The sequence below is a fragment of the Artemia franciscana genome, chromosome 10, assembly GCF_032884065.1.
Source record: "Artemia franciscana chromosome 10, ASM3288406v1, whole genome shotgun sequence".
Classification (NCBI taxonomy): Eukaryota; Metazoa; Arthropoda; class Branchiopoda; order Anostraca; family Artemiidae; genus Artemia; species Artemia franciscana.
The window spans coordinates 40,276,409-40,295,269 of record NC_088872.1 but is presented as its reverse complement, the minus strand read 5'-3'; the positions used below and the strand labels follow the sequence as shown (position 1 = coordinate 40,295,269).

Sequence of the window (18,861 nt, the reverse complement as noted above, 5' to 3'; positions counted from 1 at the left end):
AACGTACAATTGTCCATGGGAAAAACAATCAGTATTAAGATCTATACCACATTTTTCTAATGATTAACCTTGAGCTTTGTTAATGGTGATTGTAAATGCTAATCGAATTGGGAATTGCAATCTTTTAAATTGAAAAGGCAGATCCGTTGGAATCATGGGAATAAGAGGAATAAGAACAGCCTCACCCTCAAAAGGCCCAGTCAAGATTGTGGCCTCTATTAGGTTTTCTATTGTTTTTTTTACGGCAAGTCGCGTGCCATTGCAAAGCTTTGGTGGGTTGGTATTTCTTAAAAGTATTATTGGTCGCCTATTTTTAGTTGTAGCACGTGTAGTGGAAACCCTGAAAGATCCACGGAATTTAAAAATTCAGATGGATAATTAACCGCTTCATTTGGTTCCAAAACTGTGTCGACTGACTTGTAAAGGACTGCCTGGTCTCGAATCTTGGTCAAAACAATATTGTTGATTTCGTGGACGTCTATATTTTTGGGTGCAAGAATCGCTCTTTCACTTAGCCATTTATTATTTTTATAATTGTTTAGAATATTCGGAAATACTTTTTCAATCAATTCATTTTTGGACGTCACTAAATTACAGAAATCAGCAGGTAGTTGTATACGTCCTGAAATTGAGTCTACTGGGAGCTTTCCGTTTCCAATTGCCAGCAATTGATCTGAAAATGTTTGACCAGAGTCATCGTTTTGCAATCGGACACGCATATTTGTAGTTAATTTTAATGTTTTTACGTGTGCCCATAAATTAGAATTTTTCAGGCAAGCATTCATTTCGTCTGCAGGAGTTGATCTAGGTATTATAGGTAATGTTTGCCTGAAATCTCCCGCAAGCAATATTAATGTGCTGCCAAAGGGTTTCGACTTCCCTCGCAAATCCTTCAAGCATTGATCCAGAGCCTCGAGCGATTTTTTTGTGTGCCATTGTGCACTCATCCCAAATAATAAGTTTGCATTGCTGCAATACTTTACCCATCCCAGATGATTTGGAAATATTGCACGTGGGAGTTTCTGTAGAATGCAAATTCAGAGGCAATTTCAAAGCGGAATGAGCAGTTCTTCCACCAGGCAGCAATGTTGCGGCTATTCCGGACGACGCAATTGCCAACGCTATATCATTTTTTGATCGAATTGATGCCAGAATCAGTTTTATCACAAACGTTTTACCAGTACCTCCTGGCGCATCCAAAAAGAAAATTTCTCCAACGTTGTTATCGACACAATGCATTATCGTATCATAAATGCATTCAATTCAGAATTTCTATCACTGATGAAGTACAATTGTAAAAATTTATGATTCTCGCCTGAGAATGGCACGCTTTCTGTTCTTTCTTTCTCTATCAGCCTCAAGCCTGTTTCCTTGCTGTTCTTTTGATTCCTCGGCACGCTTTCTTTTCTGACTTTCTCTATCAGCAGCAAGTTTTTTGGCATAGACTCTTTGAGCATCCTCCTCGGCTGTTGCCATTGTAAGTTCATCAGTCATTTTAAAGTTAAACATTAATAGATTTCTACGTGAACGCATGTCTTAAATATATTTAATGACGTCACCGTCATAGCAAAAATGACGACAACTAACTGTCATGACGTCAGTCGACACAGAAACATGACGTCACCTGACAGACAGACACACAGACAGACAACTTATTTTTATATATATAGATATATATATAATATATATATATATATATATATATATATATATATATATATATATATATATATGTGTGTGTGTGTGTATGTATGTATGTATGTAAATGTCCCTTCATGTAAAATAAGGACAACATTTTTATTGAAATTTACGAGAAATTAGAATTAAAAGGAAAAATAATTGAGATTTTTCTGAAATTTCTTTTTCAAATGAATACTTGTCTCTGATTCTTTCAATTCTGATTTTAAAACAAAATTCTACATGCCCTAATTTACGCATAATTATTTGATAATTATTAACTTATAGTGTTTTTAGTCTTCGTTTATAAACTTTAGTAGTCTTCTTATTTAGCTTGTTCAATTGATTGTGAATTAAGTAACTATTCTTTTATGGGGGGAGGGGTTAATTTGATCCTAAAAAAATGATGATTTGAATAAAAATCGAGAGGTGTAGAGCCAAGTTCAAGATTTGGATGGGAGAGTGCGCGCCCATTTCTTAGAATAGTCAGCATTTATTTATTATTTGGCGACTCTCTGAATTGTCATATAACATTTTGTTAAATATTTTCACAGACAATTCTTGTTGGGGAAAATTTAAATTTCAGGCAATAAAATTTTTTTTTAACAGTATTTGTCGTTTTACATTGAATTTTTGCTTTTGATAGCACCAACCATTTTAGATTGAATTTTCGGTGAGGCAGAGTACCAAATCTCTAAGCAACAAAGTACAAACTACTACCCCTCTTGCAACCAATGATGAGTTGAAGAACTTGGAAATAAGTTGCTACAACGAACTCACAGATGCTACCAAAGCTATTGGAGACTCACTTAAAGTATCTTACACTTCCATTTTTAATATTCAAGTAAGTCTTTTTATAACCAATATTGTACACTGTCGCTCCTAGTGTAGAGCATGTGCTTCATTTTTTTTTCTTTCTTCTTTAATTTATCCGCTTTAGAAATTATATTTATTTGTTTTTTTTTGTATAAAAAAATGCTGTAGTTTTTATGTTTCTTTCCATTTTATTTTTAATAATCAAAAGCTTCCCAAATTTTGTTGTTATGATTTATCCTTCTCGTTACTATGTTTTTTTTTTTATTTTGTTTTTTTTTGTCTTAGGAATGTGCTAGAACTTTTTCATACTTCTTGTAATTCTATGTTTAACTTTCGGTACGCTTTTAAATTAATTAACATCCTACATTACTGTTCTAAGGGTATACCGTACACCTAAAAATTTTAGGAATGTGCTAGAAATTTTATTACTACTGTTTTTGTAATTAAGTTTTTAATTTTCAAGTAAATTTTTGAATTAATCAGTAACCTACACTGCCACGTTAAGGTAAAATAGGTTTCTAAATTTGTATTGTTTTTATTGACCTATTCTAAAAATTTTGGCTTTAGCTTCTTTTTTTTTCTCTTAGGAATGTGTTAGATATCGGATATACTAAAAACTGGACGCATTGTATACTTCTATTTTGAGCAAGAAGTTAAGTTTTCTAATGAATCACTATCCTAGGCTGGTATGCTAAGCGTAAAACGGGTTTATCAATTTATACATGTAAATTTACCTATTTTATGAATTGTTCTTCTTAATTTTTCTGCATTGGGGTTATTATTTTCTCTATTGTGGGCTAGAGATCCGACCTCTTAATAAAACTGAACGTGTTATATACTTCCATTTTTAGTATTCAAATTAGTTTTCCAATTAATCTGTTTGTTATGGAGCCATTCTAAGGGTAAAATGTGTGTCAATTTTGTTATTTTGAATTTACTTAACTTAAGAATTTGTTTTTATTTTTGAGTCATAGGAATGTGTTAGAAGACGGAGCACTTAGTTTCATGAAATGGATTACCAGAAATTGACCTTTGACATTAACAAATAAGATATTACGTCATGTTTCCTAAATTTCGTTACGTTTCTTGGGGTATGGAAACCTATTCAACTGTTATGTCCATAATATGTACACATTATTTTATTTGCCTATAAATGCTGGTACGTTGGTAGTATGTCACTTATTAGTCCTGATGGATTTCATATTCATTTTTTACTATGCAAAAATTGTTTATTCAGAATAGAATGTATCCTGATTAGGTAGAATACTTAGACTTAGGTCTTCCCCCTTCAGCTCTGGCGCATAAGCGACAACGGTGCCTCTCTCCACAACGATCTGGACGGCGTAACGTCATTCTCAAGGCATCGGCCGAGTGTTGCCTTGTGTTGTCCGTGTCTTCTGATGGCGTGAGAAGTCCGACGCCACATATCATGAGGGAGGAGGCCCTCGCTCATCCGTACCATGTGACGCTAATAATACCGTCGATTACTTATGATTCTATTGGTCAAGAGTGGTTGCTTTGTCTTTTTACGTATATAGACGCTATTGATCTTATCGAGCAGTGGACACTAAGGATGCTACGAAGACAGATATTCTCAAGTTCCTGGATACGCTTTTCCAGCTGCTTGGTAAACGCCCTAGACTCAAATCTGTACATTAGTACGGAAAGGACGCTGCTGTTGAAGAGTCAGAGCTTGAGCTTCGGGAATATGCTGCGTTCTTTCATGTTCCTTAGTTTATTGAAGGTGCTACCTGCGCATGCAATGTGTGTGGTGATTTCCCGCTCAAGGCTCCCATCATATTTAATATGACTACCAAGGTACATAGACTCTTTCTGCTCCTCTAGTAAATCTGATCCAACTTTGAGCGGTGGGGAAGGTAGGGTATTGGTGTTGTTGCGCATGACTTTGTTTTCTGTTTACTGATTGACAGAACAGCTTGTTCGATTGTGTTGGAGAAATAAGTGATATTTATCAGCAGCTCCCCTCTTAAATGAGATAGAAAGGCTATATCATCAGCAAAATTGCCGTCACGAAGTTTGTGGTTTTAGTTCTTCTGGATTCCTCGTGCGAAATCGCATATTCAAAGGATGTAGTCAATGACCACAGGAAACAGTAATGGCGACAGGATACATTCTTAGTGGAAAAAAGACTTCAGTCTAAACCATTTGTTAATGTCCCCATCATCATTCCTCACAGCACTTAGCTGGTCCTCGTATAATGCGATAATTATGAGAGCAATCCTATCGGAGAATCCACAATACCGTAAAATTATCCAAAGTCAGTCTTTGTGGACTAAATCGAACGACTTCAAGAAGTCAATAAAGGAAATACTATTTTTAGTCTGCCATTCATTAGATTTTCTACGAGTGCTCTCACACTAAATATCAAATCAGCACACAACCTGCCTGGTCAAAACCCATGCTGCTCATCTCTTAGTATTGCATAAGCTTTCGAGTGGATGCGGTTCAATAGTATTTGCGAAAGTATTTTACTCCCTATAGATTGTAGTGTGATAACTCGCCAGTTATTGCAGTTGACAGATTTTCCTTTTTTAAAGAGCTTGACAACAACCCTTTCTTCCATTCGGTGGAAATATTTTCAGTTTCCCATATCTGAGCAAACACCTAGTAAAGGGGCTCGGTCATAACTTGGACTCCGTATTTCAGGAGCTTTATCGTTCCTAAGTTTACGTAATACAGTCTTGACTTCAAGCAGGCTAAAGGATTCTTCGCTTATGTCGAGCTAGAAAAGTAGCAGCTCAGCCGGATCAACTACAGGATTTGTAGGTGATGGAAAGGTCAGTACCTCATTGAAGTACTCCTTCCTCTCTCGTCGATGTCTTCCTTTTTTGCTTGAAGTTGGCCAGCCTTACTTTCGATCGAAGAAGCCGACTTGCTAAAACTTTCGGTAATTTCCCTTGTGGTACGACGGACTATCCGGCTGTCTCCGTTACTGACAGCTGCACCAGTTCTGCTGCTTTTTTTAGAAAGAGTCTTTTGTCCGACCTTGTAGACTGTTTTACGGCCTTTTGGGCTTCCTTATAATTTGATTTCAGGTGGTCTTTGTCCTCAACAGTGTTCTCGCTGTCTCATGAGTCTAACACGATTTTGGCTTCTTTCCGGCATTCATCAGTTTCCAAGGGCTGTCGCTGATCCACTGCTTTCTTTTCTGCACATCTAGTGTTTTCTTCGAGGGCACCCCGCACACGCTGAACAATAGACTCCTAAATCTTCTCAACTGTTGTAGTTGTTTCTTCAGCCGGAAGACTCGCAAAACAGTTAGTAAGGATTACACAGTAAGCTTGTCGAAGCCTCTTGTCCAAGATGTCAAAACACTTAACAATCTTTTTACACTTTCACACAGTCTTCAACTTTAGCTTGAAACTGGCGATCACCAGTTGATTTTCTGAATAAGAATCTGCATTACAATAAGCACGCACATCCTATATTGATCGTACATATCGCCTTTCCATGAGCCTTGCTTCTTGTAACACCGTCGTGTGAAGCCCAAGTACATTTGTGTACTTTAACGTTAGGGCAACCATGATCCTCCGATGATCAGTCTACGGCTAGCACACAAATCAACTAATCGCATTCCATTATCATTGATGGCGCCCAGACCGTGTCGGCCTAACACACCAAGTGCTTGTCTATAATCACTACCAACTTCAGCGTTGAAGTCGCCACACACAACTAATACATCATTCTCAGGTACTGTATTGACTGGGTCGTTCAGATCTCTTTAGAAACTATCTTTTCGGCCTCATCAGCTTCATTTATGGGGACATAGGCCGCAATAACAGTTGATACAGACTGGGAGCCTGCAAAACGGGCTTAAAGCGTTCTTTCATTCTTAGGTAAAAATTCTGACATTGACTTCCTTGCTTGTTTACTGACAACTAGGGTAACTTCTTCTTCACGTTTCTTCTTTAGCCGAGAAGAAGACCTCATAGCTGTCGACACACATGCTGTAGGCCTGTCATAAAGTAAACACAAAATGTCATAAAATGTCGCAAGTCATAAAGTAAAAAAGAAAATAAGGTTGAAAATCTCAATTCCTCCAGTGCCATCAATAGTGCAGAGGGCGTCGACGAAGCCATTCTACTCTTACCGAAGCAGTGCTGCAGCAGTGACATATTCAAGATGTTGTTGTCGACGTTTCTACTGCCAGGTTTTTTTTTTCAGGGTAGGTAGCAAGCGTTTCGCCCGACCTGTCTCCTTTATCCTGTCTTCGTACAGGCTGTCACGTCAATGAAGCCGCTGACAGGTGCAGTTAAAAAGTTGAAATGCTTTGTGAAACACGTGATATTTTTTAGACGCATTTCAGCTTTTACAGTTGGATAGTCAATCAGTTCAGGCTTAAAAGTTAACCGGTGTTTCAGTTAGGTAGCCTGAATAATTCATATTGTGTTTCTGTATTGGTACGGGAAGAATCCCTCGACGGAATTCCGAGTCAAGACATTTTTGTCCAAAGATTTATAGTCCAGTTGATCAAGCCGCGTTTCTAAGAGAGCCAATTTAATTAATTAAATTCTTCTTCATAAATAGAATAGTTAGGTATGAGGGAAATTTTAATAGCTTACTTTTGAATAGTATCCGCTCAAAAGTTATAGCACTGATTTTGTTTAAATCTGGGTGCCACACATGACTAGGAGGATGCCTCCGAATCCTCAAATTTGTGTGTATGTTCTTTATGGCTCCCTAAAATGTTTGCTCAAGGTTTTGCCCCCCCCCTCTAGAGAAAACACATTTTTGGATCTATTTTCAAACAAAAATGTTGGTTTTGTTAACAAATGATATTTAATATTATCCATTATATGAGTGACCTTGCTAAAAAGTAATACAATATATCAAAAAGTAATAGTAATCTCATATATCTAAAAATAAAAGCATATGTATTTACCAAGGCCTTGCATGGGAGGGTTCATCTCTTGATGTTGGATCAACCCCCCCCCCCCAATAAAATAAAGGTGTCCTAAAAATTTGTTTTTGGTTACCTTGTCTGTAGGTGTTTTGTTCAACACGGAAACCACACAGGACAGCCGTATTGGAGTCAAGGCCGAACGTAGTAAGAGCAGGTCCGCCATTTTTTTTTTTTTTTTTTTTTTTTTGAAGCTGGCAATACTTTTTGGGAACAAGATTCTAGGAATAGAACTATCCGCTTTAGATGGTTGAAAGTAATGTTACGTCTTAAACCACAATTCCGTAAATCATCAGAGTATTTCCTAGAAATAACCAGCAATTTTACCAAGATTGTTTTCAAGCAAAAGGACGTAAAAGTGAAGGACTTTAAGCATAAAAACATAAAAGTAATTTTAGTTACGCTTCAAAATATCTTTAGATGTTCATTTTTGTCTTTTTCCAGGCGCTTCGTGAAATTTCAAGAAAAATGCCTGAGACATTTGAAGATATGTTGGCAATAACTCACGTAACTCAAGCTAACTTGGAAATGTATGGTGATGCCCTTCTGGAAATATCAAAGGCCTATAGTGAACGGAAAATTTGTAAGTCTCCACCTGAGTCAAAATCTGCTCTTTCTTATGCTTATTTTTAATGTTTACATTTAGTCTATTTGAAAAAAAAAGAAACATCAACCATTAATGTTGACATAGCACCGAACAAAATGAAAATTATTCAGCTTCTACTATATCTTAAGCTACAAAAAGGAAGACTGACATTTTTGCTGTAAAAATTACTGAAAGAGTAGAAAATATCAATTTCTTTAGAAATATAGAACAAATATAATGACACTCCTATCGATAGGCCATCCAAATTTTGTATACCTTTTTTTTTGGCTATCGAGTATCTTATTGTCTCAAATTGACGAGATTTCAGCCTTGACTAATTTTTATAAACTATTATTGTAGTTTTTCTCCGTTTCAGTATCAGTTACTGGAAGAGGATATTTAGCTAAATTAAGGTCCGATCGTTTATCACAAAACAATTGTATGGCTGAGACCGAGTCCATTGATTTTTAATTCAAAATCAAGTAGTTGCGGGTATCAAGCCATAGGCTAATTGTAGAAAAACCCAAGACAGAGAGTCAGAGTGAGTGAGAGGCAAATCTGGCATAAACTTCTTTTAGGATTGTATAAAAATGATGTCATCTCACTTGTTGACAGATAAGTCTATCATCCATTCGTCCACCACTTCTTTATAGTGTAACAACAAACCCTCGCATGGAAAACATTTTTCCGAAAAGACACTCTCCATCCAAATTTTCCATACCTCAGCCTTATCTCCAGTTCACCTCCTGATATCTCCCGTGTACCTCCAGATATGGAAAAAGCCTTTGTCCCCCTTATTACAGAAAATCAAAACACCCCGCTAGTTGACTTTTTTATTATTTGGTACTGGTGCTGCCTAAGTCTTATATTTGTTCGCCTTACCCACCCCTTTTGTAATGTCCTTTAAAAATCATATTTTTTCTTTTTTATTTTACCGATTTTTGTCTTTTTAACCTCTTATGACGCTTCCCAATTTAATTATTGATTACCAAATTATTTTTAATTGTTATATTTTTAATTTTGGTATTCCTTGTCCGCTTTTTAACCTTCTTATTTGTCATATTTCCATGCATTGTCTCTGAAATTCAAATTCGACTCTTCGGGGCTTGTGATAACAATTTTTGCAGTAAATATCTTATCTTATTCACGAACGTAAATTGTCATCAAAAGGAGGGAAGCAGACTTATTATGTACGACTCATAAGTGTAGTATGGACCGAGTAAGCAAAACAAAATATCTGAATGATTTACTTGTTTTCTTCTCGGTCCAATCCTCCAGGGTGAGGGTCCGAGTCCTGGTATAGCCTATTATTGGTTTGGGACGGGGGTTAATGGTTTGACTATGTAAGCTTAATCAGAGTTGGCCCAGTTCCTGGCTGGTTGGTAATAAATTTGGGGAAGGTAAACAAGGGGATAGATAAAAGCACAGAATAGATGACCACCAACACCCTATTGCACTTTCTGGCTGAAGGGCTGAAAAAAACAGAGATCAGTACCGCCCAGTAGGGACCGTAAGATCTGATGATGGGCCCTTTATCTTCTCAATTAAAGTTGTAAATATAGCAAACGTATTAATTCATAGCTGTATCGCTTCCCCCGGAAGATTTCCAAATGTTAGGTCCTAAATTAGGACTTTGTGAGAGACAAAAAGTTCTCTTTTTGTTAAGGTTCCTTATACTCTCTTTTGTTCTTTATGTTTTCTCTTTTGTTAATGTTCTTAATACAATATGTAAAATCACTGCACGAGTCGGTAAAACCGCTGCATTTACCAGCCAAGATTTAGATTTCAGTACACATCATGTGACTATTTTAATGCTGATTATTTATATAAACGGAAAATTGTGGCACCCTCTGTAAAATGAGGTCAGGAGTCGGTAAAACTGCTGCGCTTACCGACCAAATTCGAAATTTCTGTTGATGACATGTCAGTATTTTCATGGTCCTTATCGAACCGAACGAAAAATTTTAGCGGCGTCAGAAAAATCGTGGTGCGAAGCCCCACGATTTTTTCGTCTTATGTTTATTTCACCGAGTGCCCAAAAGTATTGCGGGGGGCGTAAATCTATATATATATATAAAAATATACTGTTTATACCTTTGTACCTCTGTTAATTTACTGTACTTCTGTTAATCTGTACGTGCAATTAAGCGATTTACTACTTAGAGACGAGTAACTGGCACTGATACCCCACGTGTTGCTGGGTCGCGCAGCGCCTCAGCAACGCGTGGCAGGGGTCAGCTAGCTATATAATAATTAATTTGCAATTTGACTGAAATGATTAGCACATAAATCAGAATATATTAAATCAGATTGCGGTAACTGGTTTAAAGAAAACCGACCAGTCAAAAATGAATTGACCAGTTTGACTTGGATTACGAAATTAAGAAACAAGATTCCTCAGATAATGGATCTTCAATTATTACATTTCAAATTAATTATAATACATCAATATAATACAATAATTATGTGATGATTTGTTATAATGGATCAATCACTTATGTATATAGGAGTTCATCAATTATTGAACTAAAAGTTTAAATAGCGAATAAAGTTGGTGAACATAAAAAATACACCGAAGTAGAGCCTTAAGGTTAGATAACCGGAGATACTATCTCTCAACATCTTAAAGCATTTTTGTGAGTCATTGATGGTCTTTAATGACTGACCTATGGTTCTTAATCCAGAACCTTACTCTGCCAAGTGTATGTCAAGAGCGGTATAAGACTTGACTAGGGAAATCAGCTCTGCTTTTTATCTGATATTCACGATTAGCGGTATTCTCACTGTTGTATTCTCACGTGTATTCTCACGACTCGTGAGAAAACAACAATTCTATAGACCTGTAGGATGAATCCAGGCTGCAAGTCAATTTTTTTCTGGCTAGTGGTTATTAGCTACAAATTCAAATTATCACACTCATGCCTTTAAAATGAGGCATAAATTTCACTATTTTCTTTATTTTGGAATTATATAACTTCATTTGAATATGTTTTTGAAAACATTGCAGAATGATAACTAGGACCCAATCACAGATACCAGTCTTTTAAGACAAATTTACTAGAACAATGGATTTATGGTCAATTTTTCTAATAACTTGTTTTTTCAGTCAATATTCGCGATAGTTTTCACTAGCTGGTCTTATACAGTGGCGTCAATCGCTTAAGAGGGTGTAAGGGGACTTGCGACCCCTTAATATTTTGAAAGTAGCCTTTTGGGGGGAAGGGGTATTCTCCAAGAAAATTGCATTTTAGCATTTTATTGAAAAAAATGGAAAAACAGGAGGAACTTGCCCCTCCCCCTGAATTCTCTTGAATTGACGCCACTAGTCTCATAAACCAGTTTCGTTTTCTATTGGATATTCACAACTGGCATTTTTTCCGCTGGCAGGGCATGTCGTAAATAGCTCTTCTGATTTTTTTTTTTTTTTGTTTCAGTAATAATGGCTGAAAGAGAAGAGAGGCGAATAGCAATGGCTAACCCACAGCCTAACCAATCAAAAAAGGCATTCACATTCCATGACTCTGACAGTGATCAAGAGTGGCAATCGGCAACTGCTTTGGGTCAATCACCAACTGTTCAAGGTTCTGGAAATGCCAGACGGGGCTTAAAAAGAAAAGCCACAAGTAGAAGAGGTGGTTTCAAACGATGGCGTGGAAAGGGTAGAGGAGGGTGAGCGTTTTTTTCAAATCAAGTATCGAATGACCATTTCTTATCATTTTCTTGGTAAAAAAAAATGAAGCGTTATATTGACAAAATTATTTCTGAATAAAAATGATTATTTCAAAATTCAAAAAAAAAAAAATAAGAATAACCAATAAAATGGGTCTAAGATAAGTGGAATTTGTAGAAGAAAACTGTGCCCCGGATGTTTGCGTGTATAGCCAACAAGGTGTTTTCAGTGCAAATGAAGAAGAATAAAACGGCACAGTTCGGGTAGAATATGTAATGGTACTTGTCAACGCTGCCTCATTGCAATCACTTCTCCAAATATGGCCCCATTTTTTTAAAATAGAACAAAATAGAATTGAAGCAGTGAGAAATTTAAAATAATGAGACTTATTGGAGTAAAATAAAACAAGAAGTTTAAAAACAAAACTTAAACAGGAAAATTAGAAGCAATGTAAAAACACGGATATATAATAAAGTTACCCCGGTCCAATCCAAAAAAAAAAAAAAGGGTAATGCAAAATCCTTACTTAACTCTAGACTAGTTGAGTCCCACCTGTGGATATTTTCCTCAACAATGCTGGCAATTCCGAATTTTTTGAAAAAAAAATTGAATGAAATTTGCGCATCACGGCAAAAAAAATTGAATTCCAACTTTTCTCTAAATCCTTACTATGACCTCTTTATATTCCATTTGGGGACAACTTTATTTTTATTTAGTCCCAGATGGATGGCCAAAAAGCACAGTCTCTGACAATCTATCATCATACATTCGTAAAACCTGGCGTTTCTTAACCTTTCTTTCGTTGTAGCCGTTAAAAGTAGAATTGAACCACATTTTCTGTGCAGCTTATCGTTAGATAGACTTTCAGTCGAATGAGTAATTTAGCCTATCCTTGGACAGTTCCTCTGGTAAACATTAAAAAAATCTTCCTCAGCCTATCAATAAGGCCTACGTTTCATAGCCATACTTGACCACTCTAGCTTCCAATGTTCTAATCTTACTTCTGACATTTATCTTCCTATTCTTCCAAACTTTTTTCAGCTGTAAAGAAAACACCTTTCGATATGGACGTTGTACTTTTTAAATCTTCACTGCATACGCCATCTTTGCTAATAATGCTACCCAGTTAAGTGGTTTTCAACTTAATCGAGTTTTGGTTACCTAACATCACCTCTTCAACCTCATTTATTCTTAGTCTTAGTGAATTAACTAAAAACTTCTGGAATTCATTTATCATGCTAACATTTTGTCTAGGATAATCAAGTCATCTTTGTAATCCAGGTCTGGGAGAGTTTTGCCTTCCCATTTGATTCCATTTCCATAAGTGCGTCAGACTGATCCATATAAACAAGATAGCTAAAACTCTGATTACTCATTTCCATGATCTAACACGATTCCACAAAGACCAACCAGTAGACTCAGTTCCTAACTTAGTCACGCAAATATTATTTTCTAATCACTTTAATATACCTGTTTCTGGTATACCTGTCAGGAATAGGACCTTAATAAAGTCTATCAGCTGAATCAAAAACCTTTTCATAAGCTATAAAATTAGGACTAAAGGGGTCCCATGATTCAAACGGTTCCTAATTCTTAATCTGTGGGTGATCCTCTCCCCTTCCCAAACAAACCGCTCCTCCTGAAATTGCGTCTGCAGAATCTCTTAGTTCAAAAAATATCATCATGCTGATTAGTTTGCTTTCTGTGGAAATCAAGGTAATGCCTCTTGAAATTACCAGACTCACACTTCCCACTTTTCTTACAAATGGGTTTCATTAAAGTTTTCCTAAAATTACTTGGTACTTTCCCTTTTCATAGATTATATTCGTAATCTTTGGTAATTTATCTCTCACTCCGCAACCATCATGTTTCAAGACTCGTTTACCACAGCTCATGGAGTACCATTATTTTAAGATCTTTTTAGTACTGTCTGTAAGTCCTCTCCGTAAAATAACTTCCTTCACTTCAAAATTATCAGAAATATGTTCATTCTGTTCTAAATCACTTCCCACAACCTTATCACAGTTTAACGTATTCTCATTTCTGATGATCTCTCTCTAGACTTTTCCTAATGGCTAGTTCCCATATTTAAGTCCAGACTGACTATTTCATTACAATTCCTCAAAATGCCAGTGCATGCCAATATCTCACCATTATGCCACCCGGGTGTATCTTCCAGATCCTTGGTAATTGTATACATGGCTTCCATTTCACAGCTAATTAATTCACCCTGTATTCTCCCTCTTCTTCTTATCCTTGTAAGGTCTAAAACAAGAAAATTCTTTTGCAAACAATCTCTTCTTTCTTCAGTCAAGCGTTTTGTGAAATATTCGTATCGGTCTTTTTAACTTTAATCCCTAAGACAATCAGAATCAGAAAGAATCAGAAGATTGGTACCTGCGCCACGTGGACGATTGGTCAGCATGCGAAAAAAAATTGAAGGCTGACTTTAGCATATTGTCCAAGCAAAACTAGGTTTTGTCCTAAGACGCTGATCTCGATGTATTGCAAATTAGACCTCTGGCTGGATCAATAAACATGATATTGCATTTTGAAAAGCTACGTGAAATTCTTCCATGGGTAAAAATTGATGGTTTTATTTTTCCTTGAGCTAAAGCCCACAGTGTGTGAGACAACTAAAGCCTATATTGTTATAGTCTACATTGAGGGAGACTATCTGAAATTGTTCCATCAAGATTCCTTTTTTTTCTTTTTTTTAGCTATATTCCCCCTTTCTTGTGGAAAGTTCTATTCTAGTAGTAATCAGGAAGGCACCAGCTTCAAATTGAAGTTTAGCTAAAATCTAAAAGTGCAACAGGTATTCAATATGTCCCTGGTGCTATTTCCCAATTATCCCACTTTTAAATAAATTAGTTAAAAAACTTGGCGAATAAAAAGTTTTCCAAAAAATAGTAAAGAGCCATTTTAGACTTAATACCAGCAGAAACAAATTCCTATAATAATTCACACTTAAAACAACCAGAAATGACTACTAAAGAATAAAAGAACCCCAAAACGAACAGAAATTAAGTAGAAAATCATAGCAAACAAAAATAGAACAGGTACAAATATAAATAAATAAATAACTCTTTAAACGAGTAAAACTTAAACTGAATTTGCAAACCAAACCTAAAACGAACAAAAATCACTAAAAAAAAAGAGTTTGGCTATTGTCCCCTTCTTTAACTGTAAAAGTCTAAAGCCTACTGTGTCATTTGGGTTTTATTGAAAACTATTTGTCGTGTACAGTCCTTGAAAGAACTAATAAAATTAAACTGAATATTTGATATATAATTATAACAATAGCAGAAAGCCCAGCAGTTCAAGATTTTATATCACTGTAATTTTTATTTTTATTTTCAATGTTGTAAGTGAAAAAGAAAATATTTGTAATATAATTCGTTTCCAGTTGTCGTAACTTCATAAATTCATTGTTCATTCAGAAAAAAAAATGATAAATAAATAAATAATAAAAGATTGAAGCCTTACGGTCTTTATTATAGGCAACGCTGTAACATCGCCTCTGATAGAAAATTTAGACATTCAAAAATGGACCATTTTCTCACGTTTCTGAATGTACTGCATATACCAGTATATATACAGTGCATATATTCGTACGAAAAAATGGTTGGTGAGCTACAAATTTTGAAAATAGCAAGAAAAATACCTTCATTGCTGCGGTGCATACAAGGAAAAACAAGTTGGATTCTACATTGTTTCTGATTCGATACAATAGCGAAATCTGCCGTAAATTAGTGTAAAACAGGGTAATTCCTGACTCGGTGCAGAAACAAGCATAAACCTTGCAGAGATGTAGAAGTCCTAATTTATTGTAAAAACCAAGTAGCGCACGGTCCTAACCCAGTGCCAATTTTATAGGCTAGGCTGTATTTAAAAATGACATGTTAAAAGATAAAAAACTAAATAGACAAATGCAATTCCTCTTTACAGCCTCTGGAATTTAGCATAAAAGAGGAAAATGTAGTGAGCCAACTCAGTTAAATCAAGCATTAGGTGAATGTCCATATTAACCATTGATCTTATATGAACTTACATATACATAGCAAAAAAGAAAAAAAACGTCAGTAGCAAAAAAGAAACAAAATACCAATTTAAAAGGCCATCCAAAAAGCACACAACAAGTTCGAAATAAATATTTTGAAAACTTGTAGTTTGAAGTCAGCAGGTCAGCAGATAGAATATCTTGGCACATACTGCGTTTTAAAGCAGAAGAAACCGAAAAGGAAACATATACTACAGTTCAGTAGGGCTAAATCCCTATTGAACTGTTATTTTTACATCATTGTTATTATTAGTGGAACGTGGACTAAAAACACTTATGTCTTTACGCAGTTCGGGCTATGCAGTGTCCTTTTTTTAAAATTTGTGAATTGACGGAACATTTTTGGATCCATTTTGGATCAGTAAGTATTTATGAGTCTTTTTTAGGACTTCCTTCAAATATGCCCTTGTACTTCAGGTTTACCGAGGGTCAGGTATGCAAAAATTGAGAACTACAGAAAACGATGTAGCCAATATTTAAGAACATTTTTCATGACTCAGTTCAAGCATGCGGATTAACTGACTCTGAAAAGTACCGTTTTTATTCCAATCAACCTCTTGTTCAGTTTATTCTTATCACCCATTTGAAGAGGAAACACTCTTTGTACTGAGAATGCTAGTATTTATCTATAAATAGATATATAGATATCTATAAAAAAATATCTATAATAGATATCTATAAATATCTATATAATAATAGGTATCTATAAATAAAGAATGCTGTTAATCTAGTATTTTCGTTTTTGTTAAATAAGCAGATGCGCGATAAGGTTTGACAAAATATAATTGTGAGGTCTGTTTCTGAGACTGGGGTTTTTCGGTTCACGAGAAAGTATGCCAATTGGAGTGGGTTTGAAGCCCATCCTCTACCACCCAAAATCTAAAAAGACTCATGAGTGTTTCCATATTTGGTATCACTCTCTCTTTTTTTGTTTTGTAAGGGATTATAAATTTATTAGTCAAAGATCATTTATCCCAATTATCAAATAACTACGAAACAATTAACAATTTTAATGACAAATGATGTCAAATATTAAACTAACATAGACTACCACAACACAGCCCTTTTTCTATTTGCAATTCTAAATTCTCTTTTTCTGTTTTCAAATTCTGTGATAGTTAAAACAGATATCTTCTTCGAATGAATTCAAGTAGCAACAAAAGGTGTTTCAATAGCAACGTATTTAAATTGGAAACGTAGGATGATTCTTTACTGTATGATTGTAGGCACAAAGTGGGCCTATGGTCCTTCCATTACTATTCCCACTGCAAAATTTTCACCAAAATGTAGACCAATCGCTAATGTCTTGAAACTTGTGCGACTTTTATCTCGGGCCAAGAAGATATGGAGAACGCATTTTTAGAGGCTACGAAAGGAAGAGCTACACGGAATATCGATGACTTGTTAGCGATCTTTTTCTCTCTCACGGAGAGAGAATGAACACCATTTTAAATTTTTGAAGTTACAATTTTTAAATTGTGGCGAAAAAAATCGACCAGAAGCTGCTGCAACGCCTCGTGTTGCCCTGGCAACTTAAATTTAGTTAAGTTTAGTTTTGACAATTTCTCTTTACATTGCCCTCTTAAATATCTTAAAATGTCTAATCAGTACCATTCATGGTTGAGGGTATGTTCCACTAATTAGTTATCTATTTAGTCGTTGTCTTTTTTATTTTAGTCCCCAAAAAAAACTAAGTAGTTCAAAATTTGAGTTGTTTCTCAAATATTGTTCGAAAATTTGCTAAGAACATCAGTAACCTGAAATGGAGACTGTTATGGGAAATAACTGAAAGACTCACATTTGCTTAAAATGTTTCCAATGCTTTTTTTTTTGTCCTTCAACGGTCAGAAATGAGTCAGATCTTAGACATGCTCGGAAACTTCTTTCGTTTTATGTAACATTTTAAAGCCTTAAATAGCTAAATGCGCTTTCTAGAACACAACATGAGTCTTGGGTTTTCTCAAGTATATTCAATCATATTTGAGGCTTAATATAACGTAAGTTGTATTATAACTTATTTTTAATAATGTTGTAATAAAGTTTTAAAAGTTGTATTATAACATTTTTAAGCCCAATAAGTTATTTCTTGGGCTTAAAAATGTTCCGTCAGAATTTAATACTTTAAAATTTAAATACTCTAAAATTTCGAATCTTATAGTTCATTCGCTGGATCAAGTGGATTTGGCTCTCCTAAATCAAAACGCGGTGGTGCAAGAGGAGTATCTCAAAGAGGCGGATCAAGCTCAAGCTCGGTATCTCGGATGCTCATTCCATCAAATCCAGCTTCACGTGTGCCAATAAAGAAACCAGGCTACCTCAATAATCAACGTGTCGTAAACTTGTAAATAGTTTTACCCTGACTTATTGTTTCGTTTATAACGATTTTTTTTACATTATATCCTAATTCAACGTTTTCTTTGCTTAAGTTGTTCTGTTACCAATGTTTGATGCTTTTATTTCGTCATAAATTTTTTTTGGATAGCTAGGTGTGTCTTCATAATTTCAATGATTTGCCCAAAGATGATAGCGATTGTGTGCGAAATCACAATATAAACAATTACTGGTTCCGAATTCAGACTTATTTTCCAGTGAAAGCACTTGTTTTGCAAAGCCAACATGACAATAAAACTCTGTCTTGTCTGAAAGGAAACACCTAAATCGAGAATCATTGAAGAGGAACTTTTTCTCCTAGGACCGAGAACACGCTGCCAAGTTTACATCTCGCTATGAATGCCTATTTGTTTCATAATCCCAGCGAACTTCTGTCGAAGCACAAGCACTGGTCTTTCAGTTTTTACTAGAGCAAGCTTCGTTAAAACTAGAGAATCGGAGTATTATTATGGATTTTATCTTTAGGGAAGAGAGAATTGCAACCGGTCGTCTAGGGGTTGGGGCTGATTTTACTTGATTTATGGAACTTTGCTTTAAACTCGCTTTTGAAGACTGGCTCTAAGGAGAATGATTTGTTTTCTAAGGGTATCGGAGGAAGGAGCACTTTCCTCCTTCAGTGAACAATCATCCTCCAACACTCTTTATGGCTCTGGCCACAAAAAACTTAAAGCCTGATGTGTTCTTAGTCAACCCCTTTTTAACTAAGGCTATTTTTAGTTTGAATTTTGTTCTTAAGG

At 35.5% G+C, this 18,861-nt stretch overlaps 1 protein-coding gene across 1 annotated transcript in view; it reads left to right on the top strand.

The window, feature by feature from the left end:
* The window catches only part of LOC136032191 (recQ-like DNA helicase Blm), a 75,138-nt gene extending 56,992 nt beyond the window's left edge, over positions 1–18,146 (top strand). Inside the window, exons 14-17 of the mRNA XM_065712392.1 lie at positions 2,339–2,521; positions 7,859–7,997; positions 11,435–11,669; positions 17,892–18,146. Coding sequence (XP_065568464.1) covers positions 2,339–2,521; positions 7,859–7,997; positions 11,435–11,669; positions 17,892–18,078 — 744 coding nt within the window. The 3' untranslated portion in view covers positions 18,079–18,146. The remainder of the gene's footprint in view (positions 1–2,338; positions 2,522–7,858; positions 7,998–11,434; positions 11,670–17,891) is intronic.
* The last annotated feature ends 715 nt before the right edge of the window (positions 18,147–18,861 follow it).